This window comes from Danio rerio, chromosome 2 (genome assembly GCF_049306965.1).
Source record: "Danio rerio strain Tuebingen ecotype United States chromosome 2, GRCz12tu, whole genome shotgun sequence".
Taxonomy (NCBI): domain Eukaryota; kingdom Metazoa; phylum Chordata; class Actinopteri; order Cypriniformes; family Danionidae; genus Danio; species Danio rerio.
In genome coordinates, this window is record NC_133177.1 from 51,000,024 (window position 1) to 51,017,400 (window position 17,377).

The 17,377-nt window shown below is 37.5% G+C and overlaps 1 protein-coding gene across 2 annotated transcripts in view; it reads left to right on the forward strand.

Annotated features, from left to right (window-relative positions):
• Positions 1-677: 677 nt before the first annotated feature.
• The window catches only part of mbnl1 (muscleblind-like splicing regulator 1), a gene marked incomplete at both ends in the record, with an annotated part of 85,031 nt that continues 68,331 nt past the window's right edge, over positions 678-17,377 (forward strand). Inside the window, 1 exon segment of one of the 2 annotated variants that reach the window (NM_001076634.1) lies at positions 678-1,219. In NM_001076634.1, coding sequence (NP_001070102.1) covers positions 1,046-1,219 — 174 coding nt within the window. 2 annotated transcript variants of the gene reach the window in all.

Sequence of the window (17,377 nt, forward strand, 5' to 3'; positions counted from 1 at the left end):
TCGAATAAATGTTGGAGACTTTGTTGTTAGATAAACGCACTAAATCGCACTTCAGCAGTGTTTATTTGAGAGGGTGCAAGTTTTGTGCACGAACGGGGGAAATCGGCAAAGAGATTTGCATGCTCGTAATACATAAATGTGATTGTGAGTTGTAATACTGCGCACACGACATTTGTCATTAAAATAATAACACCATAGGTAGTTGGTAGATTTGTGTAAAAGGTCTGCCGCCACAGCAGGAAAAAAATCCTTGAGGAAACACTGGAGTGGATTATTAAAGTGCTTCAAGTACTTTGACCGCTGCACAAGCACAAACTAGTCGAAGTTGGCTTATATTTTTATCCATTTATCTCTTTCGGCTAAAACCAAAAATGCCATTTTCGGCTGATAATTTTGGTACATGGTACAGCGCAATGGGTAGTGCTGTCGCCTCACAGCAAGAAGGTTGCTGGTTCGAGCCTCGCCCGAGTCAGTTGGCATTTCTATGTAGAGTTTGCCTGTTCTCCCCGTGTTAGTGTGGGTTTCCTTTGGGTGCGCCAGTCGCCCCACTCATTTGATTTAACAGCTAATTTTTTTTTTAAGTGAAGTGTTCAAGTGAATTCAGTTTGTCTCTCTTGCTAAACATGTTTGCTCTTTAAGGAAGATCTCTCAAAGCTGTTGTGTTTCTGTTTGTTTTAGGTGGGTACTGAGTTTTGTGCCCTCTCTTGCGTCTGCCGCTGCTTGGACCTGCTTATAGTACCAGCCTCAGCTTTCCCGCCTGCTTGCTGCCCAAATCAGTGAACAAACAGCACCAGACCTCCTTGAACGACGCCTCAAACACAAAACAGCCAATCAGAGTCCAGGATTTTTTTTATTGTTTTGCTTTTGGATTCCATCACTGCAGTTCACTTCAACATTTTTCTTTTTTTTTTGTTCTTCTTGCTTTGGCCTGGTGTGCAAACCGTGGAGCTTCATGATCTAAGGCAGAGAGAGGAACGTTGGTAAAAAGTGACAAACATAAAGCACTTTTGGGATTGTAAGGATTCGAAGTCTAAAGCGTGCGGAGATGGCGATGAATATGGCTCACATGCGGGACACCAAATGGCTGACGCTGGAGGTGTGTCGAGAGTTTCAGAGGGGAACGTGCGCTCGATCTGATGCCGAGTGCAAGTTTGCGCATCCCGCCAAGAGCTGCCAGGTGGAGAACGGCCGGGTCATCGCCTGCTTTGACTCGCTGAAGGTAAGAAAATGCTCAGACTCAAGTGTGTGTGTGAGTGTGCGAATGCTGCTCACATTTACAGGTATTACAGCTATAAAGATGGGCTTTTATTGAAGTCTCTCATCTGTCTTTACTGAGTAAGGCCACTTAGGTCGTTTTGGTGTTGTTTTTGTTTTTGGTGTTTTGTTTTGTTTTGTTTTCAGTCTTCATCTTTGTTTTGTTTTGTTTTAATTTTTGTTTACGTGTTCTTCTTTTTATTCATATTTATTTTTTGTTTTGTTTTTGTTTTTATCTTCGTATTTGTTTTGTTTGGTTTTGTTTTCATGTTCATCTTTGTTTTTATTTGTATTTATTTTTTGTTTTGTTTTTGTTTTCATCTTTGTCTTTGTTTTGTTTTTTGTTTAGTTTTTTGTTTTGTTCTTTTTTCTATGTTTTAAAAATTGTTGGTCTATATTACAAAATTGTTTATTTTATTTTATTAGTAAAAGTAGAATGTTCTGTCTCCTTATCATTTTTATTAGTTTTTGTTACTCATTATTTCAATTCACAATCATTAATTAATTATATTTTTGAATTTACAAAAAATTCGCCATAATTGTGTATTTTTATTTAGCTTTTTAAAATAAAAAACACAACAATTACTATATTAAACCTTTATTATTATGTTTACTTTAGTCATATTTGTTTTTTCATAGTTTTTATATTTAGTACATTTAGGTAATTAATTTTTATAATTAAATAAAAAAATTGCATTAGTTCTGTGCATTGTTATTTTTGTATTTTATTTAGCTTAGTTTTTTAAAAAAACACAATAATTACTACAAATATTTGTAAATTTGAGCAAAAATCAATTGTTTTTATCATTTTTTATTAGTTTTTGTTGTAAGCTAGACTACAACTCTTATTATTTTTAAATTAGCATGAATTAATTCTCTATGTTTTTTTATGTTTTAGTACAATTTAGAATTATGTGCCTTTTATTATTATTTTTTTTTGTATTTGTGTTTAGCTTTCTTAAAATGAAAACACAATAATTACTTCATTTATTTTTTGATTTAGTATTTTTCTATTTTTCATAGTTTCTTTGTTCATAGTTTTATATTTGGTATATTTTTTATTATTATTTTTTTATAAAAACACACAATAATTACTATATTTAACTTGAATCAGTATTTTTTTTTTCAGAGTTACTTTTCTTATAGTTTTTATATTTAATACTTTTAGGTATTTTATTTTTATAATTTAATAAGCCTGAGAATGTTGCAAGTTAGACTCAAACTGAACTGGCGTTAAGTATCAAAGCATGTCTGCCAATCACAAAGCCACCGCCAAAGACATTTCCTTATGCAAATATAAAGTTGTTTGTTCATTTTATCATTATTTTTAAATGAGGTTTGGTTGGTCTGCTCATGTCACTAGTCAAACAGCCTTTTTCTGCACATGAAGATTACCAAGATTAGTTTCCATATTATCATAAATGGATCAGTGTTTCACCCTAGAATGACACAGCTGTAAAATGTTTAGCCGTAAAATTCCTTCTTTCCACTTGGGATGCCAACATGAGCATTCCTCGCAGTATATAAAACGTAAACGAACTGCATTGTAAAGCCCAGAGAATTTTATATGGGGGTTTCCTTTACAGGCGTAGTGGTCTAGACATTAAGGCTAATGGGTGGAGTCTGTCGCTGTGGCAATGCAAGTTTTGTTGACATTAAAACTGTGATTGTTGTCACAAAGGCAAACTCTCATGTAAAATAAAGCAGTTTCTTGGCCTTTTTTATAAAGTTGAAGTCAAAATTGTTTGCCCACCTGAATTATTAGCCCCACTGTTTATTTTTTGCTACACTTTTCCCAACATAGTTTAATAACTCACTTCTAATAACTGATTTCTTTTATCTTTGCCATGATGACAGTAAATAAAATTGTACTAGATATATTTCAAGACACTAGTATACAGCTTATTATGACCTTTAAATGCTTAATTAGGTTAACCAGGCAGGTTAAGGTTATTAAGCAAGTCATTAGCCCCTCTTACACATACAGAACTTTCCGGAACATTACCGTCAATTTTCCGGAAAGGGATCATGTGTGAACAGACCTTTTTTTAAAATTCGTTCTGGCAGTTTTCTGGAAAGAGAAGTCATAACATTAGCGGTAATTTGCTGGAATGATGCGCTGTGTGAATGCAGAAGGAGTCGAAAGGAGTGCATTCACGATTAGAACGTGCTGACGTGAGACATTTACTCCAGCCAATCAGAACATTTAGAAGCATTCACATCCACGCTGTTTATGAAAATAAAAGCCTTTGAATAGTTTTCCAGACACATTTAGCTGCTAGATGTTAGTCAGACAACATTTCTATGTTCCTTCTCAATGCCAAATGTGTAATAAATTATTAATAAAAAGCAAATTCATCGATGCTTAGCTCCACCGATCCCAAACCATGCAAGCTAGAGGCGACAGCAGAGAGGGGAAAAAAACTTAAGGATTGGCGAAAGTGAAGAAAAAAACCTTGAGAGAAACCAGACTCAGTTGGGCACGACCATTTTAATTTCTTCGCTGGCCAAACGTCTTGTGCAGAGCTGCAGTCTCAGCGGCAGAGGCTGGAAGCTGGCCTCAGCGAAGACTCGTCTCTCCCTGGAGTGTCACTGGAATCAGTCTCATGCTCAGGATACGGCCTGGTCCAGGATATGGAAACCTCCACTCCTCCATGACCACCTCTTTCCACTCCTCCATGAACACCGCAGCAGCTGCTCAGGATACGGCCTGGTCCAGGATATGGAAACCTCCACTCCTCCATGACCACCTCTTTCCACTCCTCCATGACCACCGCAGCAGCTGCTCAGGATACGGCTTGGTCCAGGATATGGGAACCTTGGGATCATCTCGTTACTGGTCTTGTATCAAATCAGTGACTCTGCATAGTCAGAGAGCCTCGGGAAGAGAATCCCCCTGTGGAAATTGAGAATAAAGAGAATAATTAGCGTAGCTTCTGTTCATAGTGTATATAAACAAGAAACATGTTTTGTTGTGCTGGTTAAAAGATTCTTCACCTTCCAATAGTAATGATTAAAGTAAATGATTTAAAAATATTTATATGTGTTTTTATATTCTGGGTAAGACATAAGACTAAAAAATCTGAAATAAAAAATATTCTCATGCCGGCAGTTCCCATAATTCTAATAAGTAGCCCAAACTGTCTGTCAACAAATGTAGATTTGTACAACGGTGCATCTCTGTTTGTGCAGATCTGCCATTTGCACGTATAAGCGTGCATGCGCACCACGTGTTCATGTGCACACGAGACAATCACAGCGGTAAAATCAAATGCTGAATCAAAACTTTTTAAAATCCTGAATTAATATTGGAGTTAGTTTTGCAAGCTGGAGAGAGGAAGACAACATGACTGAAAAGTGTTTCTTTCAGACGGGTAATGTTATGTTTTAAAAGTATTTTAGTCAAAGCTGATGTAGAGTATGTTGTGTTATGAATGGGTTATATGCACAGAAGTGTTGTTCAGCCACTGAAATCTTCCAGTGAAAAATTGATGTGACTATATTCAATTTCATATGGTTCTTTGACAGCATCAATAATGTCGATTTTTATTTAGTTTAACAACAAAAAATCAGTGAATAGTGCTTTTCCACCTAGCCTGCTTTACTGAGATGAAGTTGCTTTTATATTCACATTGGTTCATTTTCGAACAATGACAGCCTGTGACACGCTCCTGATATTGTTTACTATGCTACTCTGAATATTCGCTCTGAAATAACATGTTAGTGTGGCTTAGAAATAAATGTCAATCCTGCATGCAGTAGTCGCTTTAAGACAAAGCGAATGAGAGAGTGAGACTATTATGACAAGTTTTGCTCACTACACAACTGAAAACGTCCTTGATATAAGAAAAAAAGTTATTTGTTCTGGCGGATGACATGAAATAGTGGGTTGCCTGCTGTCATCTTTAAGGTGCATGCGTTCGTGTTTCAAAAGGCATGGCTTTAGACAGCAAAGGGGGGACTGTGTTTAAATATATTATGCTAACCCAATAGCAATTTGGCAGATATATTGCACCTTTAAAGCCTGGTTTATACTTCTGCGTCTAGTGACTGGCGTAACCAACGGCTCATGCAACGCACGTAGCTGTGCATTTATACATCTGCGTGCTGTCTCTGTTGGTCTGCAATACCACTTCCAAAACGCTAGTTGGCAGTGAGGTGTAAATGTGTCTCTGTGTTGAGTTTTTTCGCTGCTGTTTTGTTCTTTCTGAACGCTTCCTGAATGTACAAGTGGCTCAAACTCTAAAAACTTTTAACTATGGGGTAAACACAAAACAAAACTATCCATCCAGAGCTCCTTCACGGGACTCCGCAATTGTAAACAATCACTCCATTGCGTTCGCGCGGCTCTCGGTCCCGCCCAGACTCGTCAGCGCTACCAAGCCGACCAATCACAGAGCTTGCGCTATGCGTCGTTGCGACGTGTAGTTACATTTTTTGAGAGGTGCACGTCAGAGACGCCGACGGCCACGGCGTAGGGCTATGCGTTAACGCCATAGCATACACGTGCGTTTAACGCAGAAGTATAATTTAGCCTTAAGGGGGCTTGTAATATTGACCTTAAAATGCTTGATTTAAAAAAAAAAACTGCTTTCATTCTAGCCAAAATAAAACCAATCCAGAAAAAAAGGAAATACTGTAAAAAATTCCTTTGCTCTGTTAAACATCATTTAATATTTGATAAAGGGTGAATAATTTTGACTTCGGCTGTAACTGCGAACTCTTAAAGCGAACGCAACTGAAAAACATTTCAACAAATGTTCCAAATCCAGGTCTCTCTGAGGAGAAGACTAAACATAAGCTGATTTTCTGCCTTGTAATAACACACTGAATCTCTTATGTTTGGACAAGACGGCCTGAGGTCTCGTGTGCTTGAGCGTTTCTGAGTCAAGCGCTTCTCATTTCTGCACTTTTGCTTCAGTTCCTCGTTTAGTTTGGAGTCAAAGAGACACTCAGTTCAGCTCATGTGCTCTGAAACCACCAGAACACGAGCCTGGTTGAATACAACTGCCAAGACTAGTGTTCACCATAATGTTTTTCACTTCATTTTTATAATTATATGCTTACATTGTATTTTCATACCCTCTCTGTACTATTCAGAGCAAAAGCCACTGGTAATAGTACAAATCCCTAAAATATGAGGCATAAATATTTAAGGGAATTACAGTCTTTTTTTTTTAGATGTTAGTTTCGGTCTGTTAGTTTTAAGGATATTTATTAGCTAGTGTGCTCGTGTTCTATACCTATTTCATCCACGGTAAACACAAAAGAGCAAAGACAAAAGTGTGATTTAATAGTTATTATGGTTTTCAGGCCAGTCACATAGTATTAAGGTACAGCATCTGAATAATCAAATATAAAATAACACTGCAAAAATAAATTCAATAAATGATTTCTTTATTAAAGTTACCAAGGGTAAAATAGTGTGTACCTGGATACTTTGGACTCTCAGGCCTTAAAAACATGTGCCACTAAAAAACTTTTGCTCCGTTTTGGTTAAACTCCACAATAACACCACTATTCTCATGTGTTCAGATCTGCACTTTTTCTCCTAGTAAACTATAATCATAACTCAACATTGCAGATCTTGCGATGTGACTATTGAGGATGTGCACATTGCGATATCGATGCTGAAACAATATATTGTGCAGCCCTAGTCTCCAAATCCAAACACTTCATGATGAACAGCCGCTGACTCCCATGAGATCTGATCCCCACACATGAGCCCTCCGCTTTACCCTCTAATAACACCAAAAATCACATGCATCAGCGCAGACCCCAAAACTGGCCCTCTCAGAAAGACTGAGTCAACAGAGAAAGAGAAGCCTGCAATGCCTAGCAGAAAAACTAACGTTTCAGTATGCTCTGCCATGTAGATGTATACTGTTAACACCGAGAAGGCAGAACATTGTGTCATGAAAAATTTATTTTAATTAACTATTTCTATTTTATGTTAACTTAATAATGCATTTAAATGTATTTAGTGAAATGTATGCTATTAATTAATGTCATTATTAAGAAGGCACATAATTATTGGCTGATTAAAATTATTGGTAATTTTAATGTTTTTTTTTTTTGTTTTGTTTTTCGCTAAAAGAAAATATGTATCAAAAAAGGCTATGCTGCTTTCACTTTCTCCAGTCATTGTCAGTGCTCAGGTGGAAGTGGATTTTTTGTGCTATGAAACCCATTCATTTCAATGGCTTGTGTCACACACAAGTGGATTGTTCCTCTCCGCTGACACCACGATCAAAATTCAAAATACCTGAACCAGAGGAGGAAGAAATCATATCAGACGAAATTATAATTTAGAAATTATATCAGACAGAAATCCTTCAGTTATTTAAAAACTTTCAAGTCTTTGTGATGTGATATGACTGCGCTATCTACGAGTCTTTATCATCTGTTTTATCATCCGTCAGCACACATTTCCTCATTCATCTGCACACATGCCCGTAGCGGAAATGAAATGAGCTTAGAGAACCATCATCTACCCCAACACATGAGCAATAATAACATTGAGCGGGTCTGAAAGGTTTTCCAGTAATGTTCAGATCTCCATCTTTAATGAATGAATGATGGCCGATGTCACATCTGTCCAGAGTTCGCTTTGGTGAACTTCCACCAATCTATTACTCCTGTTCCTGCCGGTGTTTGACTTAGTGTGGAGCTGCTGAATTATTGATTTAACTAAATATATTTAAATATTAAAAAGACCACATATGCTGAATTATTTAAGATCAACAGTTATGCTGAAACATTACAAATCTTAGTAATGAGTTTTTATTAGGCGTTAATTGGTATTGCCGGGGCTTTTTAAACAACATTGTGCACTGTAAGGGTGTGTGTGTGTGTGACCACTTCCTTCCAGAGCAGTAGGGAAAGCCACTTTGTAATTTTCCATCTATTTATACACGGCAGGAGAAAAGCAAACACACACACACACACACACACACACACACACACACACTGGCAGTGGGATCAAGCTAAATCTCAGGTCTGCTGGAAAAACTTGGCAATATTTCAGGTGTTCCCCTCGACACACACACACACACACACACACACACACACACACTAACTTACATACACACACACATACATGTAAAGACATTTGTTTATATTGGACATATGCAGTAGTAAAGACACTTTCAATAAATATACAGCACATATAAAAGCACTATAGTATTACTGGAGCATTTTGGACATTCACAGGAAAGTAATTCCATTCATTACTATATTTTTGTAAGAGCTGCCTTTATTTTTTAGCATATTTCATTTAAATTGTAGACCTAATCTATTCCAGTTATGCAAAGCAGAAGTCCTCAGTATCATAAATACATTTTCAGAAATCATCCAATATCCTTATTTAAAACATTTATTAATAATATTATCAAAATGAAAGAAGCTGCTAATATTTAACCTGTGGTGCTTTTTATTTTTAAAGATTTATTTTAATTTGGAAGTAAAGAACCAGATATTTAAAATCATTTTGGTTCAGTATAGACTGGTTCAGTAACAGAGTTTGTCTTAACCCCTGCATTTGGAGAACTTAATTTAAAACTCAATTAATATGTCTTTATTTTAATAATACAACCAATTTAACAAATATAAATCTTTTAGGCCAAACTGTTAGGGTTGATGCATGTATTATCGTGTATGGCCCAGAGTGCTTCACAATCATTAGGGGGGTCTCCACACCACCACCAATGTTCAGCATCCACTTGGATGAGGCGATGACAGCCACAGGACAACAGTGTCAATGCGCTCACCACGCATGAAGAGAAGAGACAGCGATAAAGCCAATTCAGTGGATGGGGTTGATTGCAAAGCCATGATGGTTAAGGGCAGAGAGAACATTAGAGAAAATTCCTTGTGTCTTTTTTATAACCACGTACTGTAGAGTCAGTACCTCGGTTTATCATCTCATCCAAAACACGGTACTCACTGACAGTATGGTGTCCCCTTCACTATACTGGGGCATTCGGACCCACACAGACCAGAGGTTGAGCGCCCCCTGCTGGCATCTCTAACGCCACTTCCAACAGCAACCTAGTTTTTCCATGTGGTCTCCCATCCAGGTATTGACCAAGTTAAGCCTTGCTTATGTAACCCTGCCGGTCCTACTTCACCCAACCCGCTCTGAGCTGGGATCGAACCGGAGACCTTCCGCATGCGAGTCGGTTGCTCTAACAAGAAGGCTAAAGACCATGGCTTCTAGCGTTTGTCGCTAGAGCACATTTAGAGTTCAGAGGAGTGAGGTTTACTTGCACAGCGCTTCACTAGCTGGCCTCCGTTACACTTAGCTTCCGTTCTTGAGCTGCAGGGTGATGTGGTTGTGGCTACAAGATGCTTGATGATTTTGATCGAGTCAGATTCTGCCCATTTTTTTAGAATATCTAGACAATAAATGTTGATTAGGCACTCTTTGAAGTATTGTTGCCATCAGTTCAAACAGCAGGGTAGTGCAGTAAATGCAATCAATTCTTCCTTATTACCACTAATTATAACATAAACATGAATCAACGTCTCATATTTCAGCTAATCATAAAATCAGTGTTTTATCTACAGAAAGATGTCAATGAGTGACTTGAACCGTGTCCTCAGAGCCAGAATATACATACTCAATCATACTTTTGGGGAACATTACACTCTTAATATATACGACGTCTGCTGTACAGTAGATCCACACCACAGTTTGCTAAACAAAAACAGCTTAAAGTGTGAACATGTGAAGATCTACTGTGAATTAAGTCCAGCGAGAGCCGTGAATCTCACGCCGGCCTCATGTGTTTGTGTGTTCCACAAAGAGAGGTAGAGATCTGAAGGAATTGTTTCAGTGCAGATGTGGACAGAAGAACATTGTCTTGTGTGTGTGTGTGTGTGTGTGTGTGTGTGTGTGTGTGTGTGTGTGTGTGTGTGTGTGTGTGTGTCTGTGTCTGTGTCTGTGTGTGTGTGCGTAATAGCACTTTTGGCCATGTTGAATCGTGCTGGCTGAATGAAAAGCACACTGTGAGGCTTCTGACGCTCATTGCCATGGGCCAAAGTCCACACACACACACACACACACATATGGGACACACACATGGGACACACACATACATAAATAGACACAAACGGGCTCACAAACATATGCACAAATGCATGCATACACACATACGGGACACACATACACATCAGCCAATCACACACACAAACACATACGGAAACATACACAAATACACACACAAACATGTACAAATGAATGCATACACACTTACACTCCCACACACACAGGACTCACACTTGCACAAATAGACACAATATCTGCACAGAAAATATAGACACATGCACAAATGTATGCGTACACACACACAACCACACACACACACATACGGGACACACATACGTACAAATAGACACACTCACAAATGCATGCATACAAACACACACACAACTACACAAACACATACAAGACCTACACAAATAGACACAAACACACAAACAAACACATGCACAAATGATTGCATGCACTCACACACTCACACACACAAAACCACACACACACATACGAGACACATGCACATGCATAAATAGAAACAAATACATGCACAAATGCATACATACATACATACACACACAACTACACACACACATACTGTAAGGGACAGACATAAATGCACAAACGCACACACAAATACATGCACACAAATACACACACACTCACAAAAACAACCACACACATACAGGACACATGCACAAATACACACACACACACATACACACACACACACACTGACTCAAACACATATGCACAAATTTACACACACACATAGCCACACAACACACATACACATATACACATACACAAATAGACGCACACACAAATGCATGCATACACACTTACACTCACACACAGATAGACAAATAGACTCAAACCTGCACACAAATACATGCACAAATGAATGCATACACACTTACACGCAACCACACACACATACGGGTCACACACACATGCACATATAGACACAAACGTGCACACAAATACATGCACAAATGAATGCATACACACACATACCCAACCACACACACACACACATACACAAATAGACATGCATGCACACACAGACACACACAACCACACATACACAAATAGACACAAACATGCACACAGTACATGCACAAATGCATGTACACACTTTTACAGACGACCACAGACACATACGGGACACACAAACATGCACAAATAGACACAAACCCACGCAAACACATACACAAATAGACACACGTGCAAATGCATGCTTGCACACACACACAGCCATGCACACACACTCACGCACACACACCTCGGCTTTATCTATCATTCCTCTATCTGACAGAATGATAGATCTGTTATTGCTGCCCGTATAAATATGGCCAGACTGACAGAGAGAGCGTGAGGGAGAATGTGACAACAAATGTAGTAAATAAAACCCACAGAACAGGAGAGCTTTAATATGAAGGAAAAAGAAAAATCCATAAAAAAATAATCAGTATATATTTTTTTTCTGAGAGAAACAGAGAAAGGGCTATGAGTTCGGTGTTGTTTTACACTTTAGCTCGGAGCGAACTGGAAGATCATAGAGTGGAAAAGTGGCTTGCGAGTGAAGCTGACGTGGGTGAGAGATGTTTGAGCCGGCTGGCCAGTTTCCTCATCCCTAACGAGAAACAGACCAGCCATATGGCACACAGAGCCAAGATGGCCACTCTGGGAGTTTCGGCGGGAAGATTTTAAGTGTTGGTCAAAACTGAGAAAGTCAGAGCAACATCATAATCAGGCATTGAAACACTTTTGACATGAGGCCGAAAGACAATCGACTCAATATGAAAGTAATATCTCTGTTTTGTCTGTTTCTTAAGGGAAGTTTAAAAGTTTTTTTTTTTTTTCATAAGGAATGATCAAATTAGTATTAAGGTTTATTTAATGTATTCATTCATTTATTCATTTTCTTGTCGGCTTAGTCCCTTTATTAATCCGGGGTCGCCACAGCGGAATGAACCGCCAACTTATCCAGCACATTTTTACGCAGCGGATGCCCTTCCAGCCGCAACCCATCTCTGAGAAACATCCACACAAACATTCACACACACACTCATACATTACGGACAATTTAGCCTACCCAATTCACCTGTACCGCATGTCTTTGGACTGTGGGGGAAACCGGAGCACCCGGAGGAAACCCACGCGAAGGCAGGGAGAACATGCAAACTCCACACAGAAACGCCAACTGAGCCGAGGTTCGAACCAGCGACCCAGCGACCTTCTTGCTGTGAGGCGACAGCACTACCTGCTGCGCCACTGCCTCGCCTTATTTAATATAATGTGATGGAATTTTACAATGATGCAGAAAACTTGAGAACACAAAATGCTAGTTATTTAGTCAGTTTTGAGATCATACATTCGTTTTCTTTTCAGCTCAGTCCCTTTATTAATCTAAGGTAGCCACAGCAGAATGAACCGCCAACTTATCCTGCATATGTTTTACGCAGCGGATGCCCTTCCAGCTGCAACCCATAACTGGGAAACATTCATTCACACTCATACACACACACACACACACTACCCACTTTAGTCTACCCAATTCACCTATTACCCACTTTGCAGCCAGTTTTCAAATCAAAATTATGAAATTAAATTCAAAATACCACTTGAAAATTGTGAGTTTGTCTGCATTTACAAATAATCATTTTTCAGACCGAAAAATTGGGGGGCGGCACAATGGCGCACACAATCGCCTCACAGCAAGAAGGTTGGTGGTTCTAGCCCCGGCTAGGTCAGTTGACATTTCTGTGTGGAGTCTGCATGTCCTCCCCTTGTTGGCGTGGGTTTCCTCCGGGTGTTCCGGTTTCCCCCACAGTCCAAAGACATGCGATATGGGTGAATTGGGTAGGCTAAATTGTGCGTAGTGTATGTGTGAAAGAGTGTGTATGGATGTTTCACAGTGATGGGTTGCAGCTGGAAGGGCATCCGCTGCGTAAAACATATGCTGGATAAGCTGGCGGTTCATTCCGCTGTGGCGACCGTTGAGTCAGAATAACCCGATATTGATTATTTCACGGCGTCACGGTGACGCAATTGGTAGTGCTGTCACCTCACAGCAAGAACGTCACTGTTTTGAGCCTTGGCTGGGTCAGCTGGCGTTTCTTTGTGGAGTTTGCATGTTCTCCCTGCGCTCATTAAAGTCTTAACCCTTAAAGCTGTTTTTAACATTAGTAAAAATAATAATAAATGTTTCTTCAGCACAAAATTAGCATATTAGAATAATTTCTGAATGACCATGCAAAACTGCATACTGAGAATTCAGCCTTGCCAACAGAGTGACAACAAATGAAGAATAAAGAATGGAAAATATTATTTTAATATTTAATTATATTTAATTAATATTTAATTATAAAATTAAATATTTAATTTAATTATCATTTACATTTTCTTTTCATCAAATTAACCCAGAAGAGCCTTCTTTCATGAAATCCATCCCTAAACTTTTCTGCCAGATTAGTGAAGTGTGCTTCAGCCATTGTTTCATCGAGTGTTTTATGTGTGTCACTGCATTATGAGGGCAGAGTAACGATCACAGCAGACCGTGGATGGCCTTCTTTCAGATGATATAATTAGAGCAGGTATCACATGACCAGGCATCTAAAACACACACACACACACACAGAGATCCAGAAACCCAACACAAACAAGCATCTATGCTTTCAGCGTTGTGCGTTTGCATGTGATGCAAATTGTTTGACTGAATACCATCAAATCTACTTTCCCTTCCTGCCAGCCCCTCAAATAATGCTAAAATCTGACAAGACTGAGGTGAAGTAGTTTGAGGGAGGACTAACACTCCCACTTAATGCTTATCTCTCCATTTTAGCTCAGGTTTTGCAATTAGGTGAAGTAGAGGCTTGCCGATTTAATGGGGTTGTTTGTTGTTCACGAACACTCATTTGACCTTGTTCAGTCAGACTGAACTAATCTAAACAGAGTAAACAGCACGATCAAAGCCAATGTAAAACATGATGATATTTGTACTCGTGACTGAACATCAGTTGCCTTTTGCTTCATATGATGTCTACAGACTGCCTGATAAACTACATTATGAAGCGCCAAATATATTTATTGTGATAATTTATTTATTAATTCATTCATTTTCCTTCGGCTTAGCCCCTTATTTATCAGGGGTCGCCACAGAGGAATGAACCACCAACTACTCCACCATATGATTTATGCTCTCACATTCACACACACAATCATAATGTAATGTAATGTAATGTGCATTTATATAGCGCATTTATTGTGTATGCCTATACACCCAAAGCACTTCACAAGAAAATTTGGCCAGGACACCTGGGTTACACCCCTACTCTTAACAAGAAGTGCCATGGGATTTTAAATGACCACAAAGAGTCAGGAACTTGGTTTGACGTCTCATCCGAAAGACATATACATTGTGTCCAATTTTTGTTTACCTAACTCACCTACACTGCATGTCTTTAGACTGTTGAGGGAAACCAGAGTACCCGGAGAAAACCCACGCAAACACGAGGTAGAACATTCAAACTCAGAAACGCCAACTGACACAGCCAGTCAACAGGGTGACTTTTTTTCTGCTGATCATCAAAAAGACATCAAATGTAAATAGGGTAACACTTTTGCAATAACGATGGGTTTGTTAACATTTACAGTTTAAAAAAAATATAAATATATATTGCTACTTTAAATTTATTAGTTTAATAAAATTTACTGTTCTTGTCATCTGAACGTCAATTTTTTTTTTAATTAAAAAAAATATTTTTTAAAATGTTTAACTAAAAATATGTTTAAGCAACGTAAAAATATTTTTTGTCTTGACTTTTTTTATTACATCTTTTACAATTTAACATTAAAAATACTTTAATAATTTCAGCTGTTTTTTTACCTGATTTAAAAATATTGATAAAATATTTTTTAAATGGAACTAATCTGATATCTTTAAAAAAGAGGAATAAACACTGCACAAAATATATTGCTCATTTTTAATCTAAGTAAAAACTTTAAAACAAGACATTATTCTGTCGTCTTCGACACACTTTAAATCTAAGTTTATTAGAAATAAATATGCTTAGCTGCCTTTTGTTATTTCACAGTTTTCTCTTTTCAAACTGTTGGGATCATTTATTATTATTTTTTTAAAGAAATCAATAGTTGTATTCAACAAGGCGAGATTCAATTGATCAAAAAAAAAAAATAGAGATAATACATTTATAATGTTTTCAAAGAGTTCTATTTCAAATTATAATCTCTTGTAAAACTTGTAAAAGAAAAAGTATTTTCTTATTGACTTGCTGTTTATTAAAGAATTCAGAAAACAAACATTATTCCCAGTTTTCACAGAGGCATTTCACAGTAAAACATAACTTTTAACACTGAGATGCACAAATATGAAATCCCCGCCTCAACCCTCCACCCACAACAATTTATAAAATCATCGCAAACTCCTAAATCTGTTCATTCAGAGTGGTTTAATTGTAAATAAATATAGCTGAAACAGTTATATGGGAAAAAAGGCAAAATACAAAAGATAGAATACATAGCTTACATAAAATAGTTGCAAATAAAATAAAAGGTATATTTTGTATAAATACACTTAAATATTACAGTAATATTACTAATATACAGTAATATTACAATGCTGTAGTTTTTATGTTCATTTAAAAAAAGCACTTTTAAGCCTAAATAAAACAAAAGCATAATTCTCCTGAACGGCTCATGCAATGATATATCACATTTGAGACCTTTTATTCTTGGAAAGAGTTTTAAAAATCCAGGAGAAATAGGAAAAATGTTTCAACCAGATGTTAGTGGCGTAGAATTTAAAAATACTGAAAAATCCCAGGAAAAATCTTGGGTATACAGTAAAACAATTTCCACACTGATGATAAAACTATAACCGGTCACACTTTACAATAAGGTTCATTAGTTAATGTTAATTAATGCATTTACTAACATGAACAAACAATGAACAATACATTTACTACTGTATTTGTTCATGTTAGATAACGTTAGTTAATGAAAATACAGTAGTTCATTGTTAGTTCATGTTCACTCATGGTGCATTAACTAATGTCAACAAACATGGACTTGGATGTTAATAATGCATTAGTAAATGTTCAACTACGATTAATAAATGCTGTACATGTGTTGTTCATGATTAGTTCATGTTAGTAAATGCATTAACTAATGAACCTTATTGTAAAGTGTTACCCTATAACAAATGCTAATATTCATTATTATCACATTAGAATGGCTTTAGAAACAGCACATGAGCATGATGCCTGAAAGGATGATGGCTAAATATATTTAACCCTTGTATGCCATTTGGGATGTTTTAATATCTACTTTGGGGTGATTTTGAGGCTTAATTTGGCCACGTCTTTGTCTGGGTTTTAGAAAATGGAAGGATTTTTGCTAACAAATCTTATTGTGGCAAAACATATTTTGGGATAATGCAGTACAAATCACAAATTTCACCTCTTTCCAAAACCACCAACAATCAAGGATGCATGGTGATATGGTTTTATTATATTATCATGGCTTTGCTATAAAAAAGTGGTTATAATGGAAGTCAGTGGGGCAAAAACAGCCACCAACATACTGAAAAGGTAGTCAGTATAAACAGTACACAATGGTTAAATGGTTATGCTGAACACTCCCCTTATCTGCCATTGGTTAGACAAACCGGCGACAACCCCACCCAAAACCAACATCACTGGTTGAACTCATGTTTCTGTACAGTATGTGGGACTATAAAAAAATGACACAGATCAACTTAAAGGCTGAACCCAATTAGCATGAAGGACCTTTCAGTGTAGCCTTATAATGTATCCGTCAATCATGGACATGCCCTGCCCTTAAGTACTGATCTTTGTCAAATGAAAAGAAAAGGCAAGGCATGTCATGAGGACTTCACAAGAATGAAAATTCAAATGCTAAGAAAAGATGTCAATTAGGACGCCTGAAAGCACTGACAAATGCTACGCTTCTACTTCAGCGGTGTCGCTCGACATTAGCAAGCATCCTTGATCAACTTGACTTTTTAACATTAGACAAGTTTTATGACGTGGTCCTGATGTT